This window comes from Diadema setosum, chromosome 7 (genome assembly GCF_964275005.1).
Source record: "Diadema setosum chromosome 7, eeDiaSeto1, whole genome shotgun sequence".
In the NCBI taxonomy this organism is placed as follows: domain Eukaryota; kingdom Metazoa; phylum Echinodermata; class Echinoidea; order Diadematoida; family Diadematidae; genus Diadema; species Diadema setosum.
The window spans coordinates 36694010-36708908 of NC_092691.1; the positions used below are offsets into that span (position 1 = coordinate 36694010).

General features: G+C 38.3%; 1 protein-coding gene across 1 annotated transcript in view; it reads right to left on the minus strand.

Annotated features, from left to right (window-relative positions):
- The window catches only part of LOC140231212 (ADAMTS-like protein 3), a 221438-nt gene that overhangs the window by 127660 nt on the left and 78879 nt on the right, over nt 1-14899 (minus strand). Inside the window, exons 2-3 of the mRNA XM_072311358.1 lie at nt 12096-12281; nt 9837-10076 (exon numbers count right to left, since the gene is read on the minus strand). Coding sequence (XP_072167459.1) covers nt 9837-10076; nt 12096-12281 — 426 coding nt within the window. The remainder of the gene's footprint in view (nt 1-9836; nt 10077-12095; nt 12282-14899) is intronic.

Below are 14899 nucleotides of genomic sequence, written 5' to 3' on the forward strand. Positions count from 1 at the left end.
TAAACAAGTGTATCGTCATTTCCTTTGATCTCATTGTTGTTTTTTTGTGTTGTCTAAACTTTAAATATTGTTGTAATTATTATGCTATGACTGTAATACTGATTTTCTCCCTCTTCTGTGGTCAGATACACATGTTGTCATTTTCATGTATGATCTCCTTGAAAAAAAAGCAGAAATAAAATCAAACCGAACTGGACTGAACTGAAATGAAAAAAAAAAATGATTTACTGATCTCTTTGTTTGTTTGTTTGTTTGTTTTTTCCCCCTACACCCTCTTTGCCAAGGACTTATTCCACAGAGCCACTTTACAGGTCATGATAAGGACTCAATATAGGCCTATCACTTATCACATCATATCTGTGAATTGAATTGAAAGGTTTTGGCATGTGTCTTGACAGTAAGAAATTGGCTTATTTGCCTGTGTGTTCGTTCGAACTTTTCTTTTTTTCGGGGGGGGGGGGGGGGTGGGGGAGGAAGAATATTCTGAACCAAAATAATCCTTTTCTTTGCAACCGGATGTCTTATTGGGATTTGCGTGCTCTGCAGTGAACCCTGAAAGTCTCTAGCAATTACTAAAATAATTGAGGAAATTGGCTCATTGTCTTTCTCAGCCATAATGAATCTAGTCACTCCAGCAGTGGTGCTAGAAGCTAGTCTATAAATTCAGTCTCTGAATTAACAAGGTTAAGGAAGCATCAAACCCAATATATTGGCTGTTTCATGAACAGAGCAAGGAATTTGCCAAATGTTGTTGTATTGCATTTGTTTGTTTATATACATATATTTGGGTAGTATGGAAATGTCCTGACATCCGTTGAAAGAAAGCTGGCTTGCAAATTCCAATAAAGATTTTTTATTGCCGTCATAACACGGTCTGAAGCGGAATTTGATGTTCGTGACTGGACATGAATGTGCACTTGAAAACCATGAGCAGATGTCGCGGGGAATGGCAGGGGAGCCTGGAAATTGAGGAAATGAGCTATTGTCTTCTCTGCACTCCAGGCCCAAGATAAAGGGCTCTGGCAAAGCCTAAGCCCTCCCTGTCTCCGACTTCTCTCTGTGTGGGGTGGCGAAATTGACTTCTGACAGTATATCAAATACCGCAAAATGTGAAAGGGCAGTGGCTAATATCTTCCACGTGAAAGATCAGCTATTGGATACACCGTGACGATAACAATACCGTGATTACTGTCAGTCAGTTTTGGGGGGTTAAAAAACAAAACAAAACAGGAAGTATATGGATGTAGGAGATTTTTGCTTTGACATGTTCATCTCATCTGAGGCAACCTGTCAAAAATGGTGACTTGTGAATGTTTACAGATACAAATGCACAGATATCTGAATGTGAGACAATGTACTGTAAGATTGTCTCTGAACTGAGAAATAATTTCTAGAACCAATCTCCAAAAGTTAGCTTTGACACATTTCATTTCATTCATTCTTTCAATTTCTGTCATTGCTGATCATGAATTGACTACTTCATGACAAAATTCTCCTTAATTTATCTAACCCCATTCCTGAAACATTTGCCCATTCACTTGCATGAGACTATTTGATGCTAAAAGATTAAGGCCATTCCTAGATGTGTATTCAACTCAATATTACAATATATCTTTCATTGGGACACGATATCAACATCCATGAAATTTCAGCTTTAAAGGTAGGGAATCCCATTTGCATGCCTTAAATGAAGAGTTGTATAAACACAGTGGTATGTTGAAGAGAGTATCATTTTAGAAACTCCCATAAAGTATTGAAAGTGGGAGGTAACATTTAGTACATTTTTATTGACCGTTAGATTTTGAATTGAATTCTTTTCGGGGCTCACCGTAAATTTCAGTCCATTACTAGGCTACCTTTGCAGACCCATGCACTGCATGTGTGTCCATCATGTATATTTTGTGAATAAAGTTCATCAAAACTTACAAACATTTCTATATACATTCTTGCCACACACTCTATATGTTATTACATCAGCTCTTATACTTTTAGATTTGTGTTTATAGATAAAAAATACAGAAGACTGCAACAAAAAGGCTTAAGTGTGGCTGACACACAGAACTATTGAGTAGTTGAGTTTTGTGCATTATTCAAATTGTAGATAACTGTTGACTTCCAAATTTCTCAGCAGTGGCCTAAACAAGTCCCCTGAGGTTCATATTTAATGTTATGCTGCATTTTGGGAGTTCTGTAAAAGGTATCCCATACCTTTAACAGATGAATTAGCCTTTTGATTACAGTTGGCACTAGAGTGTGGGGCACATTCGAGCTCCAATTTCCTAACATCTGTCCACAACAACCTTTTACATCATAGAACCCTCCGAAAAATTTCCCCACATACTCTTCGAGCGAAAGGCAAAACAAAGACAAGAATAAAAACTGTATCTTCAGAGCCATGTCGCCATCATGAAGTAAAGTTTGATGGTGATGAGCTTGACATTTGCACTTTCATGCATTGTTTTCCTGCGTCTGGGGCCTGACAATACAATGTCTGTGTGACATTAAGTTTCAAGTTTGATTTATGTTGCCTTGGTAAAATTCAAAAGGACTTTACAGTGAGAACATAGTTTCTCGCCTTATGGAAATCTTATATGATCTTTCTGTTAAAATCAAGGGACAAATAGTTGTGCAAGAAATGGCTATAAACCATTTAATGTCACAGGGGCCATGCAGGAGACATCAAAATCAGCATTTGTGTGGCGCTCCGTCGGAATGAGTCAAAAGTCGCAAAAAATGAAATCGTAGTTATGCCTATATGTGAATTCTACAGACTCTAAGCTTTACACTGATATGTAATACAACTCATTTCGACATCCCTGTAGATCACAAAAACGAATATTAACTACGCTTACGATGTCAGTCCTTTTTCTAAATAACGGAGAAAATCGCTCTCAAAGTTCAGGTTAGGTTCAAGCTCACAACCTGTTTCTTTCGCGGGACGAAACAATACAACAGTCCTGCTTAGCGACGGCGTTTACGCTCCATCGCACGCACTACCGTATAAGGCGATAGCTTGGGTGTGTAAGATAATTAACCAATCGCAGGACAGGTCTATCATTAACGATTCTGACCAATACGGTCGTCCGATGTAAACTTCGGTGCGTTTGTGTCCGTGCCGCTGCCGCCGCATGAATGAGTCGGTACGCGTTGTGTGTCGGCTGCGGTGTAGTTTGCCGCAAGTTTTTAACTCACAAACAATAGGAAACAGCAGAAAGAAAAAAGGCACGCAATGCGTATTACGAAAAGCGTCTATAGCGAGAGCGTTGATCGCTTCCATTCTCCTCCCATGTTGTTGTCAATGGAAACTATAGAGGATGCGTTTAGCAAGTACCAATACCTAAATCGAACCTGAGTACCTATTGTAGCATAGGCGGGCACGCAATGCGTCTTACGAGAAGCGTCTTTTAGCGAGGGCGTTGATTGCTTCCATTCTCCTCCCATGCAGTTGTTGTCAATGGAAACTAAAGAGGATGCGTTTAGCAAGTACCAATACCTAGATAGAACCTGAGAACCCATTGTAGGCGGGGGTTCAAAATGAAGTTAATTAACGATAGTCGTCTTTTGAGATCGTATTCTTTGCGTGTACTAAAAACCCTCAAATTACGCACATGGTCGTAATGTTGCAGAACATCAAAGACTGCTTTCGCGTCTGTTCTGCTGCAGCTATATACAGCCGTAACATTCTGAATTCCCGCCATATTAGGCACATATCCTTTATAGGCGTTGCGTCCACAGAATTATCGCTTATCAAGCTTGCCAATGTTGCACGTACTATACGTATCAGAAGCAAAGGTTGATGTAGGCCTGACAGCTTCACGTTGGGTTTATAATTATGACTGTATCATGAATATTCTTCTTATTCTCGGTCACTTTTGTAATACCATAGCATATAAAGACTCGTTAACTTGTAGCTTAAGCTTATCTTTTTTTTTAACATCACATTTACAATCTTTACAATTTTACAATCTTTCTGCATTTGTGAAGTTGAGTATAGATAATTATAATGACATACATTCTAAATTGATAGTTAGGCCTTCCTCATTTCGTTTTGTATTCACAAACCTTACTAAAATAAATGATTGCTTGATTACTTTCGGGTAAAGGAAACACCGGAAAAGGAACCGCATTTAATGTGTGTGTGTTGTTTGTTGTTGTTTTTTAACGAACCTAAGCTAATAGCGAACCATATTTCATTGTATGATTAACAAACCTTCAGAATAATCAATTGTATTACCCCCCCCCAAAAAAAAAACCAAACAAACAAACGAACAAACATTTCAATGTCATGTGTTGCCAATAGTGATAAAAGGCCCGTTTTTATTTAATAGTATGTCTCAGTACTCCTGTGTTTATTTTTAAGGATGTGCCTCACCTTATGATTGCGATTGATGTTCAGCTATTTCTTTCCCGCAAGCTTGAAAAGGAAGTAGCTAAAGTTCAGGCAAGGAGACTAGTTTTCTTCCATGAGATACAATCATAATTGTATCAGGCACTATACAAAACGGTTGAAATCTGCTGAAAGTCGAACTTCGTTTTTTTTTTTTTTTTTTAATTCCATTTCAAGCGGGGATAGACTAGAAATGAGTTTGTCTATACTGGCAGGAGACATTAGTTTTACAGTACATACTCCGCATTTAGATAGTCGCCATATTTTCGTGGTCAGAATCAGATACACACGTGATATTATCATAAAAATGAAAATACAAAACAACTAACACGCCATAATCGTACAAATATTATGAACTTCAATGAATTAGTGACTATACTTACCTGTAATAGTCCGCATAAAAAACAAGCACGCCAATCAAATAATTTGATAGAATTAATAGAACATACAGCGATATCATGCGTGGCAGATCAAATCAAGTTCAATTGGTGAGAAAGCTAAATGAAGTTAAAAAGTTGACTTCTTTACGTTTCTCTTTCATTTTATGAAAACAGAATTACATTGTATATCTACTGAAACGGATTGTCTCTGTTGCGAGCGATCGCCATATAAAGCATTTTTAGTCTTCTGAGCAAATCCGAATCCCTATATACTTTAATTTTTGCTTGATAATGTAACAACCCTTATAACTTTACAAAGGACTCGCAAATTCAAAGTTTCAAAACGTATACTAAAACATTACATTGTACACGTTGTATTTCAAAAAACATTTTGAATGCGTTGTGTGTTAGCATGTTAATGGAATCAATCTGCCTTTCTTTTATTTTCCGTACGTAAAACACAAAGAAACGTAACCAAATGTTACCAAATACAGTCTGCATTGTACGGGGTGGTATCATCATTAGAAGTATATCCCACTCCTTTTTCCTTTTATTTGCTTGAAGCAGTAGTCAAACCATGTGTCATTATCGCAGCGCCATCACTTAGGAATTAGAATGTATGAAGATAATCGTTACTCATTTATTTCATGCTATTATTATAGCATTTACATTTTCCAACTGTTATTGACAGTATTATGGTACTGTATGGTTACGATTACGAATGTTGGTTATGAATTCAAAAGACTGGTTCATTAATCGAACCATAAAGGTAATAGCTGTTTTGAAAGTAGTTCGGTACAAGTTCGAAACGCAAACGAAATCATCGTCATAGGGGGAACTGATCTAGAAAACTTGTTTAGGTCAGTAAAGATTGCCGTATGCAATCCTTGTAGAAAGTTTTGACTATGGCCATCTTTTGAGCATTTTGAGAAACTATATAAAGAATTATTTGTTTGGATTATGCCAAGAATTAGTTTGAACTATGAAAATAAAAAGGCGCGGTTACCTCAACAATGTCGTAGTTCGATTAGACATGATGGGTGAAGTGAATTCATGACTTGTTGATTAATCCTTGCTGATTGATGATCATTTCTGTACTAAAAACCATCAGATAAGTCTCGTAGATGATACCTCTGTAATCGTAGTCAAAATTCGTTTGAGCAATGAGATGAAAACCAACAAAACAAAATGCCATGTATCATCGCTCGAGTTTCCAACATTTGTCGTCACCCGACCAACAATAAGTGACGAATCAAATGGAACATTTAATTGTGGGAAAGCGGACTGCGTTACGATTTTTAAACGTTGCGAGCAATTCTGTAAAAAAAAAGAGAAATGAGGCAAAGTTCAAGAAATCAGAAAAAGCACGTAAATGCAGGCGATCATGTTTAATAGTCAAAGTAAGAGATTACAATCGGCCATGCGGATGTATATGATTGCCTTATTTACATGTCTGATTTCTATAAACTATGTTATATTTAAATTTAAGTTCCCTTCCCTCCTTGATAGAAGTTATGTTGGGTTTTCGCTAAAGGCATTTATTAGGACACGCTATAAAAACGACAACAAATGACTAGTCACATCAAAAGATGACCTATGCATGAACCACAATAATTTTGTACGTTCTGATATAATGCAACTGCTTGTTTGTCTGTTTGTTTGTTTGTTCGCTTGTTTGTTTTGAATTACCATGGTCTTTGTCGGGGGAAGATGAAGAAAAATAGTAGAGTGTATCACTCCCAAATCCGGATGATTGCGATAAGTGTGTATTCCCGCCCTTTCTATACAGGTAAACGATTTAAGCTTGGTATGCTATTATAAAAGCCTTGTGTCGCGCAGAAGAACTGATTCCGCGATCACTTTCAACCTTTCATAAAATTCACGTTTTAAGATAGTAACGAGGAGATAAAGTAAGTTGGCGTCCCTGGCTGTGGTTCTGAACACAAAAGGGGACTGAAAAAATCTTTTACAAATTAGCAGACATAATGCCGATCCTCCAACACTGTCGCTCCGTTACGTCACTAATTCTACTATCAATAGCGAAAAAAAGAATTGTACTGGTTGCGTGATTATCCACCCCGTGACAGCAGGAAGTTACCTTTCATTGTTCAAGGCTTCGTTGATGCCGGGTTTACTCGGATACAAGGCGTGAATAGTGTCGTCCGAGTTCTTTCATTCGGAATTCCTCAGAATACACAATTCAATAGGCAATTAGCGCTGCTACTTCGCAAAGCTGTTAGCCAAATTCTTTGCAGACTTGACCTCTCACATGTCAGCTACACGTAAGACACGACAAACAACTATCATTACACACATTCTGATTTAAAAAAAAAAAAGAAGAAAAACACTTTTGAGTAGCGACACAGCTTTCTGTCACTTTCTCATAGGTCCTACTTCTAAAAAATACACAAATGACAAGAGTCAGAATATCCTCCAAAGGGAACACGAGCTATTTGGGCATTGATAATGTTTGTCGTCCGATTTCTCTCCATGCCGTTGCGGCCCAAACTATCATAAGAAAATAGGGCAATAAGTTTTATTAACCGGGGAAATAAAATTACGCATTACACACATTTGGCTTAAATTATCATGCGAATTGTCGACTTTATAAAGACGAGAATAATATTGACAACTTATGCCATGCTATATCTCCAAAGATGAACTTTAAACAGCAAGTCACATACCAGGGAACGACAGTTATACATAATTATTTGAATGAATTCATTAATGAGGCCAATAAAAGTTGTAAAAGTACACACACACACACACATAGAGAAGTTTCAAGTTCGATATGTGATCATCATTAGCTTATTGATAAAGTATCATAAATTTTGCGTGATCATTCGTTGGAATTTTTTTTTTCAGCGCCATTTATGCGTCACATCAATCACCACTTCATGAAATGTGGTGCATGTATCAAACGCAACTCGCTGGTCATGCAATCGATAGCCTTGGTCAGCTCACTGTTATTGCGTAATTAAGCCCTCGCCGCCGCCGACGCCGCCGCGCGCACCATGCTTTGTTTTGTCTTCAATGGGGTCAAGAGCAATGCTTCATTAGCATACGCCCTAGCAACGGAGGCGGAGTCTCAATCGGGCAAGAACAATAGGTGCGAAACGCAGCGCAAAGGCGAGCGTTCGAAAAAAATGTAACCGAAAAAAATTGTCTCAGAAAAAACTGTGATTTGGGACACTTGTCCTCATTTTTACACGCTGAAATTTTCTGTACAAATAGATAAAACGTCAAGGAATCAAAATCCGTCATAAAAAATTTTCGACCCGAGTAGTGCTTCCCCTTCATTTTCGGCTCATTACGGGAAAAGTCCCCGTGCGACTTATGACTCATTTTGTCGGAGCGCCACACATTTGGTTTACAATTTTGAAGAGAAGACAAAGCAGACGTCACATATCTAAATCAAAGACCTTAATTTTACATTTCGGCCCAGGTTGCATATATTAAAAAACAAATACATTAATAAACCATTGCAGTCTGTAGTGTGCCTGTATGTGTGTGGGTGTGTGTGAGTGTGCATATGTGTGAATGTATGCCAGTGCACTGTGACACACGTGTCTCTTTGCGTGTGTGCATGCATGTGACGTGATAGGGGCAACTGTCCAGGGCAGAAATGTGCCCTCGCTTGGGAGGCCCAGGAGGAGGAAGGGAGGGTTTGTATACTGGACAGACGAGTCCATTACCTACTGTTTCCTAGCCCCTCTCTGCGCTCAAGGATGGATGCTCCAGGTGACAAAGCAAAATTATCGCTCCCCTCTTATCCCTACATCCCCTTCCCCTTGACATCTGAAGCTTTTGTTTAAAAGTATATCTTTAACTTTTCATCGCAGACTGCCAAACAAAAAGATATGTCAACTCCTCCTTAATGTTTCCAAGCTCTGATGTTGGTAAGGCAGCATTTAGAGCAGTAAGCTACATTTGAAATACAGTCAAACCTGTCTATAGCGGCCACCCAAGGGAGACAAAAAAAAGTGGCCATTATAGACATGTTCTTTAACATGCTTAAATTTCTCTCGGAGGGAATTGTTTTTAGAGGTTGTATACGGCAGGTGGCCACTATAGACAGGTGGTCACTAAGACAGGTTTGACAGTAATTTGAAATATTTCCTGTGAACAAAACATCAAGAACAAAACACATCAAGTGCTCTACATTTATTCTCACAGTGACTTTTCATCTATCAAATGGTCATCATAGAAAAGATATCCACTCTCACCATTTTATTTTCACTTCATGGTGACAAATTTCCAAACACCTTTCTTTGAAATACTACAGTTTTGCTTCAATTTCTCATGACATTTCTCCCCTTTCATGCTCTATCAGTTTTGTGACAACACGTTGGTATCGTTACAACCTTTCAGTACCTTGTCTGCATATGATATTCAAGCAAACTGTCACAAGCAAGCCTGGAAATTTCGTCATCCTCTTTCCACCAAATCATCTTCCTCTTATCCACTAATCAAATGTTTCCTGTCAGTTTAGAGGAAAGTCGTCTTGGATGATTTTTTTTTCTCAAACACCTGTCTAGATTGCAGCACAGGACTAAAAAAAAAAAAAGTATGGACAAGGAAGACATATCCAGATTACAGAACACAAAGTGAAATGGTGAGAGTGGATTTCTCGGCTGTGATTATTGTTTGATTACTGAAAAGTCACTGTGAAAATAAATGTAGAGCTCTTGATGTGTTTCGTTCTCGATATTTTTTCCACAGGAGATGTTTCAAATTACAGTCAAACCTGTCTCAGCGACCACCTGTCTATAGTGGCCACCTGACGAATACGACCCCTAAAGACACTTCCCTCCTTGAGAAAAAGTTCCCTCTGCTATGGAATATGATGAAAGTTTTCCCCGTTTGTGGCAGCATGACAAGAATAATTGGGGAAAAAAAGGAGGGAAATGAATGTCTAAGATAATATGACGATTATTAATGATATCATGATTGATTTCACGTCCCTACAGGGCTCACTGAGGGGACAATTTTTTAACCTTTCCACTGCGCATCATTTGCTAGAATAAACTTTGCGAAGAGGTGTGAAAGACGTGATAGATGATACTGACCTCACACTTGCCCGCTATGCACATATCTTTGGTGTGTTTGTTACACCGCGTACCGTCCAGAACCTTCGGTGCCAGGACTCTAGTGACGTTGTGGTGCTTCGCCCTGCACACCAGCGAGCACTGCTCGGTAGGATTCGACACCTCAACCGGCTCCCACTCCATCGTGCGGTTCTCAAACTTCTCGTCATTGTAAGCCGCACACTGTTGCGACCTGAAGTCGAGCTCCTCGTATGGACAATCCTGCATGATTTTTTAGTACAACCGTAAAATGTCATGGAAGGAGTCAGTGCATTCTGGACTGCTTGTGGCAACTATTTTCTACATTTAATTCAACTTAAAATATAACCAAACCAACAGAATATATGCAAGCATCCAGATACATCTAAATGGCATTATATGTCGATATAATGACATACAAATACACACAAATATGATAGGGGAAGCAGAACAACTACTTTCTAATTTTGCTAACAGACACTCCACACATGAAAAATGGGACAATGTATTTCTTTCTTAATCTAATAGTCTTTATAACTTATCTTTCCATATCTTTTTTATATTCATTTCAACCAATTCTACAAAACATAGGTCACCACAATTACCCAAACTTATTTGGCTTTTTTGTTCCCTCCCAACACCTGCCCCCCCCCCAAAAAAAAAAAAACAACTAGAAATGTCGTTAAGGCGACTGGTATGCCTCCGCCATAATGCACGATTCTCCTAATAGGTCTATAGTACATGTAGACAATGTGTGATTACATTTTCACAAAATTGGCAAAATATTAAAATGACAAGTTTGTCACAAATGTGTTGAATGTTCATCTTCCTTGACCTAGGTTTAATTGGATGAATAAGAGAGCATGTACTTGGGGATTTAAAGACTTTAACTTGACTTTGACCCATTCATAGTTTATGCATTGAGTAATTTTCAAGGTATGGAGAAAAAGTGCAATTTCTATAATGAAAAGTTCATTGTTACCATTTTCATCTGGCCTTTGACCCTAAAATTCATAGGATAATCACTGTCAGGCACAACATGCATAAATACGTAGTAAATTTCAAGATAACTTGAGCCACTTCTGAGATATGGAGGAAAAAATTAGTTCAGCACTTTCCCTTGATCTTTGACCTTTTGACCTTTGAGGCAAACAAAAAAAAGAAGAAGAAAAAAGAAAGCTTCCAGAGAATCTCTATTAGGTTATACATGCATACACCAAGTGTAAAAAAAAAAAAGATAATCCTGCTGGCATTGCATAAATATGAGGGAAATACAATAGTAAAATTTTGAAGTGTTGCCCTTGACCTTTGACCCCTGACCTTTGACCCATGAACCCTAAATTCTCTAGATATTCACTGCCAGTCAGTACATGTATATATACTATGTTCCATGAAGATACCTTGAACAATTTCCAAGATACAGAGAAAAAAGTTAAGTTTTAATATTTTTACTTGACCTTTTGACCTTTGACCTCATGACCCCAAACTTTCACCAAAGAATCTTAATTGGGTAATACGTGTATACACTAAGTTTCAAGAAAATATCTTCAGGCATTGCATAGATATGGTGGAAATAGTGAAATTTTACGTATTTGACCTTGACCTTTTGACCTTTGACCTTGAGCATGTGCACCCAAAAGTTGATAGGCACAACTTCACCCCCTAATACACATACATGCCAAGTTTCATTAGGATACCTCAAAAGGTTTTTTAGTTACGCTGTCCATAAAATTCATTACGGACGGAAGGACGGACGGACGGACAACCCGAAAACATAATGCCTCCGGCACCACTTCGTGGCGGAGGCATAAAAAAAATCCACGGAAGCCTATCTGAAGCATGAAGTGACCCAAGCTCAGAAAAACAAAAAAGCTCAGAACTCTAAAAGGGAAATCATTTTTAAGAACATGCTGAGGATCCCATCTTGAATACTGTACACTTATTCTACACATGCTTGCTATCAAATGTCAAAGGCATTTTATCTCGGATAAGGTTCGTTATTCCAAAAGTTCATTATTCCAAAAATAAAATAACATTCATTATTCCAAAAATTTGTTCATCAGAAAATGAAATAAGATTTGCTATTTCAAAGGTTCATTAATAAAAAAATGAAATGAGGTTCTTTAAAATGAAAAGAAGGGTTATACTAACTAACCTTCAGAATTATGAACCCTATTTCATTCTTCAGATTATTACCTTTGGAGTGATGAATCTTTGGAATAACGAACCTTCGGACAAACAAACTATAGTCTTTCATCTCACCTGCGTATTACATGTCTTGTACCTGATGGTCATACCGGCACACACATACCCCTGATGGCATCCCCGGGTCTGGTAGGACGCCCCACCCCCACAGGTCCTGGAACAGGTACTCCACGGGCTCCAGGCCATCCAGTGGACGTGGGCGTCGGTCCCATCTCCCAGCACCTCGCTTCCATCCAGCAGGGACTGCATCGGAAGACACAAACACACAAAAAAAGACTTTGTGACTGAGAGTTATAAAGACAGACAAAGTCATCATCTAACAGCAAAGGAAAGAACAAAAATCGTGTCTGCTTGTCTTGTATGTCCCTGCAAGTAGCATCACTTTCTTTGAACAGGATGAGGCATGATTCAACGAACAGGAAACATAAAGCATATAATTAGTATATGATCTAGTTATCTAATGGGAACAACCTTGGAAGAAATATGACATAATGATGTCTATCATCGCGTATCAGGTTTCATTACATCTTTTTACCTGCCAATGTCTGGTCATGACCTACATATTTGACACATCATAATTCTCATTATTATCATTTCTTGGTGCTTCAATGGTAAGAGAAAAATAGGATAATTATTGAGACATTCATGTGACAGGCACAGCAAATTAAATTCTCTAGGAAACAAGGAAACAAATCAATTTCTATTCAATCACTACATTTCTGAAATCAAATCATACTTTTCCATGCCTCAATTTCCCCACTCACAAATGGTTGAAAAAATGAACTTGATCCAATCTCAGGAAGCTTCCATTCATTCTCATTTAGACTGCTTCAAGATCGACACAAATTTTCACCAAGAGAAAGAAAGTCTGCATTGACACTCGATGAGCAAATCACTTGTTGAAATTGCTTGGGGGAAATTGCTTAATCACGGCTCATTTGCACAGATGCAGACTGGGCGGCCTAGGAGAAGAAGGCAATGACCTCTGGGTGAACTAGCAAATTCCTCAACCTGTCGGAGTGTACTCATTCCACAATCCCTTCTCATATGGGATAAAGCTCTTGTGTCTGAATGCTCATAAACTAAAATTTCATTAACCCATATGCCATTTTGTGTGAAAGTGCAATGTGTGTAAATTCTCTTATCCTGAAACACTGCATAATCATATATTCCATATGACTACGCAAACATTTGATCATGCGTGAAAGCACCCTCTAACTCCACAGCTGTTTGACCAGTCCCTACTCCTTGCCCATGGCACCTCTCAAGGTCTCCGCTGAAAGGCATGTCACAAACAGCACATCTACCCCTGACAACTGTATGCCCAGTCTACCACTGATCGTCTACAGATGGCTTTGTTTTTCTCTCAAACTGCATGAATTCTTGGAAATGGCCGTGGGTAAAGGGGTTACATTAACATAATTACTGTCACAATGGATGGCATACCTCCAAGATACAGGCTGTACATTATCATCAACAGAGAAAATGAATGGTGTTTACATTGTACAAAATATACTGGACTTACAAAGCTTCCAATATTTTATTCATGTATTCCACAAAAGAATATATTTCTAAGTCATGCCAGCCATCACCTCATATTTGGTTTTGTCTGACTTTGTAAATGTCTGAAAATGGGGATGATCAAGTTGCTTGCAGTGTTATGATAACTGCAATTAACATAAAACTGTGGATTCTTTCTTTTTAATGTCAAATCATTTACTTCTTCTGATGCAGAGTTTGAACATTAACAAAAATTCTCATTTTTTTTATCATACATTAGATTGACTGCAGTGATACAGTAAGCAAACAAAGTGCCACTTTAAGCAAATACACGTTAACTACTCCTTTTGCAGACCAAAACGAACACTTGCAAGAAGGTTTCATATGTTTCAAGTCACCTATTAAACACAGGATCACAAATTTCAATCAAGAAAGCATTCATATAAGCTGTTTTCTCATCATGACTCAAAAATCCACAAAGTAACCATCTCTTTTTCTTTCTTTTTTTACTAGAAAACAGGCTTGATCATGATATGCATCAACTGTTTGATGGTTAAGAACTGGTAAAGGCTTTCTCAACAGCATCTTGGCACAATGACAACCAAACTAGCCCACATGAAATCCCTTCATTGTGTTCAAAGTGTTCAAAAGAAGAAAAAGAAAAAGAAGAATGAATAAACACCCACATCAAACAAGACTGCACACATACAAAAAAAATGCACATAATAATACGCTGTTACTTTATTATTTCAAAAAGACATAATATAAGAAGGTGGTCTCCAACCTGTCAATAAACTTGTTGACAAACAGTGTAAACAACGTATAAGCACTAGTGACTTGGGAAGCACTTAGTGACCTTCACAACGCATCGCATCACACATGTGATCCAGCCAATCTGCCCATTAGCTTCGGACCGCGCCAACCCTCTAAAACGCTCCCAAAACGATTTGGGGCAAAGACGACTAAGCAGTCAACAGGGCTGAATTACAAGATAATTGGGCAAAGTGTGAAAAGGAATCCACAGCACTCGAGACGATCACTCTCGGAGCTTGTGACACTTATAGCCGGAGGATATTCTCTTGCATAAAGAATGACTGACAAAACAATGCCTTTCAATGGTCTCCTTTTCTGTACATGAGTGTATCTACTCTTTATCAGCTCCAGCAAAGCTGTTTATAGAGCCACACAATCGTGCCACAAATGCTTTGACGGTTCTGTTTGTTGTGTGATTCTAAATGCTGCGTCATTTTGCAACTTTCACCTATCAAGGTACAACCTTTGTATGAGCACATCAGTCACTCTCTGATGCAAAACATTGAAGACTTTCTTGTCTGAAGCAAAGAATTACTTATGAATGTTTT